This window comes from Montipora capricornis, chromosome 14 (assembly GCF_036669925.1).
Source record: "Montipora capricornis isolate CH-2021 chromosome 14, ASM3666992v2, whole genome shotgun sequence".
NCBI classification, from domain to species: Eukaryota; Metazoa; Cnidaria; class Anthozoa; order Scleractinia; family Acroporidae; genus Montipora; species Montipora capricornis.
This window is the reverse complement of record NC_090896.1, coordinates 45,535,388-45,540,387: the sequence shown is the minus strand read 5'-3', so window position 1 is coordinate 45,540,387 and position 5,000 is coordinate 45,535,388. Positions and strand designations below refer to the sequence as shown.

The 5,000-nt window shown below is 41.3% G+C and overlaps 1 protein-coding gene across 2 annotated transcripts in view; it reads left to right on the top strand.

Moving 5' to 3' along the window:
- Positions 1 to 5,000, top strand: part of LOC138033515 (folliculin-interacting protein 1-like) — a 30,424-nt gene that overhangs the window by 25,016 nt on the left and 408 nt on the right. For both annotated transcript variants that reach the window (XM_068881273.1, XM_068881274.1), the window contains 4 exons: positions 1 to 41; positions 1,258 to 1,308; positions 2,105 to 2,172; positions 3,366 to 5,000. The exon at positions 1 to 41 is cut by the window's left edge and continues 59 nt beyond it; the exon at positions 3,366 to 5,000 is cut by the window's right edge and continues 408 nt beyond it. In XM_068881273.1, coding sequence (XP_068737374.1) covers positions 1 to 41; positions 1,258 to 1,308; positions 2,105 to 2,172; positions 3,366 to 3,444 — 239 coding nt within the window. In that variant the 3' untranslated portion in view covers positions 3,445 to 5,000. The remainder of the gene's footprint in view (positions 42 to 1,257; positions 1,309 to 2,104; positions 2,173 to 3,365) is intronic.

Sequence of the window (5,000 nt, the reverse complement as noted above, 5' to 3'; positions counted from 1 at the left end):
CTTTGAGAGGCCTTTGGGATCTAAAGATGTCAGCCGAATTTGTAAGCACTTTTCTGTTCTATCAGTTGTTTCGTTAATGGCCCTCTGTAAGAATGTCGTCGACTTGTGTGGCTGTTTAAAGACAAGATTGAAAACGAGCGGTACCGAACGGTTAGTGCGAAGTCTTGCACGTACGAGTCTTGCGAGCGACAAAGGCACATTTGAGTAAACCAAAGGCTCAAATAGTAATTTGATTGCCATAAACGAGCTTGTTGTTGTAAAGTAGGCAGGTAGATTCCCTCGACATAAAATAGAAGCAACAAAATAGACCAAAACTTCCTTTCATACGTAGCGAGCAAAGCGACATCAAAATGGCGGACTGATCTGCTAAGAACGAGACACGCGATTTACCCTTCTCTCGCCGTTGACGATTTCGGATATCGACCACATATCATATTTAGGGGCCGGAGTAAATCAGCGACAATTCCCAGTTTGTTCTCAAAAGACCAGCAGACTCAGCTAACCCTAGATGAAATATTTCGAGATACTTACCCACCACTACGCGTGGTCTAACAAAGAATTTGAAGAATTTTCAACCTATTTTGCGTCAAGTAAAGCATCATATTGTGTCCGACCCTTTGGAATAATGGGATCTGACACCGGAATTTAATTTTAATCAGGAAATGTTATTTTGCTTACTTGAAGTATCATGCCCCATTCTAAACCTAATAGTTCTCCGTCCTTCGGACTTCGCACTAATTATAACCTCAAATTTGGTCATTCCACGTCGTAGTCAGGACGACAGTAGGTAGTTTAAGGCTGCATCCACACGGTACCGGAAGAATTTTCTACCGGTTGAAAATTCGTGCATTAAAGGGTTCCGTTCACAAGGAACCACGCTGAACGAACGAAAATTTAGACGCCTTGACGTTAAAAAAATTGAAACGTGCGTGCATGAAGTGCAGATCCAGTGCTTTTACTCATTAATCCGATTGTTGTCCGACTATTCTCCGACTGTTCTCCGATTGTGGACCGTCGTAGTTGCTCAAGCTTCCAAACCGCCGCCAAACGATGGCACGCAGTGAGTCGAATAATGGTTCTGCGCGTGCGTTTTGAAGTCTTGTGTATTTCTTCCACGTTCTGTTAAATTGTGCAAAGTGAACTGACCATTTGCCTGGGTCCATGTAACACGTGAACGCACACCGGTGAATTTTAACTTTATTTCCTCATTACATTACCGTTCCTCTTCTATAACTTTTTATCATGTTTCTCTTTTAGTGTCTTATGCATTTAGAAGATAAATTGAAGGAAATCTACTTGAAGAGCAAGGTACGTGCCATCGATTGTCCACCTTTGTTTAAGAAAAATACATTTAAAGTCCTGATTTCAAAGACAACGGGCATTTAGGGTTTTTTGTTATTTTTAGGCAATTTCCCAGGGCATAATCTTCGTTTTTAGCGTCTGTCGTTCAAGTTTTTGTCCGAACTTAATCATATGCAAGATTGTTTTTTACACGTAGTTAATATAAATTCCAACAGCAGGCGGAGTTTGTTTGAATTTTTCTTTCCGAGGTTTCATGAGCACGATATTTTCTCCTTCTGTTCTAGTACAGAAACTCTTTTATTGGGAATTGTTTACCTCTCCCCGCAAAAATGTAACGGCTGTGCCTTGCGCCTTATGTCTAAGGCCAGATTCTCGGCCAATCAGAGGCACAAGCAAGTGAGTTGGACTCGTTCTCGTTTTCGCGCGCTTCTAGCCGGGTGTATGTATTTGCTATGGGTTAAATGATTGGCTGATCTGATTGTCTGTGACTGTTTTAATTGACCAAAGTGTTTGCATCCACTCTGGAATAACACATAACGCCGGTGTGATATACACTTGCTGGTGAACGACGCTACGTCAGTGGATACCACCTGACTGAAAACTGCTCTTAATTTTGAAAATTTGTTTCTGTTCTTTTCGGCAACTTTCCCTCGTTATTACTAGACCTTGATAACCTTTGCATTTGATCTGAAACCGGGTTAATTAAAGGGAAGCATAATGAGAATTATTTTTTGCCTTGAAAACACTTGGTTGGAACCCCAGCCGAAGTATTTAAGGACTTTGATATTTTTGTTGTGTACAGGTGTTAACAGAAAGATTGAGAGACAGAAGAAAGACTTTAACTCGAGATGAACTCACAAAAATGCTCAGGTAATACTGATAAGCAATGTTCGAGAGCGACTTTGCCTTTTGCTTTCAGTTGCGTTACAGTCTACGTCGGCTAGGACTGGCAGACACAAGCATGACCGAGAAGAAGCAACACACACAAAGTTGTATATCTATTTCGTTTTGATAATTTGCTCCTTTTGCAAGGACAAAATAAATAATTTTAACGACAAATTATGCGTGTGCGCATGTTATGTTTAACCGCGCACCGGTGACTCAGTTGGTTGAGCGTCGTGAATTCGACTCGAGCTTCGGCTGGACTAACACTCAGCGTCTTTAAATTACTGAGGAGAAAGCGCTGCAAATTTGTAATGACATCTGCGAAGGGTTAGTCTCTCTAGCCTTCTCGGATAAGGACTAGAAACCGTAGACCCTGTCCCACAATCCTTCATACCTCTCACTAACCGAGTTCGAGGTCCGTACTGTAAGTTACGGACCTCGTTTTTTCCCGTTGATTTATGGCCCAAGCGCGAAGCGCGCGGGCCATAAATCAACGGGAAAAAACGAGGTTCCGTAACTTACAGTACGGACCGAGAAAACTCGGTTAGTAAGATATTTATTATATCTCTGAGGTTAACCGGCGCGCGGGCAAGAAAACTAATCAAAATGAAGCGGAAGGTTCAACTGCCAAAATGCCGTGCCAAAATCCCAAAAACTAAATCTTCTTGGCTGTTAAGTTTGAAATAGTTGCTTGCAAGATTCAAACAGTTTTCAGTACAAGTTTATGCAACAGAAATGACATGAAAAACTCGCTAGATGATGTTTTGTCGAAATTTTAAATTTAGCGGGCTGTACAGCTAATTTAGCCAATTACAGCGCGCGTACTATCTGAGCGATATAATAAATGTTCATAATCCTATGGGACGTAAAAGAACCCTCACACTATTCGCAAAGAGTAGGGCATGGATTTCCAGGTGTTGTGGTCTGACCTCTGTGGATATCATGGATGCACGAGAGCGTTTCAACGACGTACGACGCGTAAGCTCCTCGTGGGTAAATAAACCCATGATCAATAAAACCATGACCGTCGCTTTTGTAAACCAGCCCTTACGCTTCCTGCAAACGCTGGATGGATACTCGCTTAATAGCACGCAACGCAATACAGAAGAATGACCGTTTACACCCCATTCGACAACATGACCTAACTTGTGTTTTCTTCTTTCTTTTCTTCTTTCTAGTGTGGACGATAGCGACGTGCCGTTACTACTGGCAGTGGCCAGCACTCACACCCCACACAATGTATCTCTTGGTAGCTGAGCGACAGAGCATTGAGGCACTTCTAATAACCGCTAGCGACGTCACTGGAAATGGCTTCGTGTTACTTGTAGCGAAGCTTAGACAAATGGCATATTCGTGCTCCGAAAGTCAAGCTACTTATTGCTTTGGCCATCTTTACGCTCTTTAAGGAATATAGTTGATCATTGGGACATAATGGTGTTGGGAATATTTGCCGGAAGAGCAGTTGAAAGGACTTGATAAGAGAATGAAACGGTTACCTGGGTGACAGATCTTGAAAATGGCTTAAGTTACAAAGTAACTCAATCTATACGCCTCTAAGGAGACACTGTTAGAATAGAGAATTATTGCATTTTCTACACGGGTAAACCTACTAGTAATTGTTCGGATATCAAGGGTGGGTGTAATTTGCTGCTTTTGCATAAAGCGAAAACCAGAAATGCCGTTTGTTCGTGCAGAGTGGGGAAGGGACTAATATTTAAAAACAAAGTTTGGTCATTCATTTGTGCAAGCCTTTCAAACAATCCAGCTGAATTCGCCTTCTGCAACTGATCCAGTTTTGGTCCGCGTGCTCTTTCAGTTAAAACACGGCATTTAACTGTAGTGAATTACGAGGTTTGCTATACCCATTTCGATAATCTGCTTCTCAGTGCTTTTGCCACATTTCTGTGTAGCAGCGATCTTGCAAGATTTTTCATTGTTATTGCCATTTTTATTTCATTACAAAACAAGAACTTCATAAGAGATCAGACTTCGCGTTTGCGGCAAATGTGTGGTCTTTAAATCTTAATGCGACATAGTTGATGGCAATTAATATCTTTCGTTAGTTGCAGTCATTGAGCTAGTAATAAGCTAGAATCACGAACGAGTATTTTCATGGTTAAGTGACAAGAAGCAGCCTTCCATTTACCGCTGATGGCAAACGCGATGTTTCGTCGCTCTAGTGTAAAGTGGGTGTCTCTCCTTTGTTCCATTTCCTCTTTTTATCTCTTAAACGTTTAATTTTCAGTACTTTTGCGCCGAGAAACCATTGAAACTTCTTGTTTCCACACTGGAAATACCAGAATCCTATTGAATTTCAAAGTTTATTGGCAAGCATAACTTAAACTGTAATTTATACGTCTATGATATTTATACTGCCACCGATTTTTCTACAAATTTGTAATATAGTTTAAAGTTGCTCTTCTTATTTTTATTAGCAATGCATATTCCAAAACCAGCTTTAAAATTTCGCGCTATTCTGGGTGAAACTCTTGTTAACTTAAAATACAGCTCAGCCATTTTAAATCTGTACGTCATATAAACACAAAGACTTGCCGTAAAAGGCCTGGTATCCAGGGCGCATGCAGATCAGTTGTCAGTCAACCACGACTGCATGTAGACAAAACGCCCCTGAGGAAAACCTGTCCTCAATGTGTTATCAGACTTTTATCGTCACGTAAATGTTTTATGAGTTCAGTCTGAACTTTGTTGCTGCGACAGTTAAGTTGGATGATCAGTTAGGTTTGGGTGAACAAGGACATACCAATTCGCCCTGGTCACACGGCGGCCATATGGTCCCGGGAAACCAAAAAAGC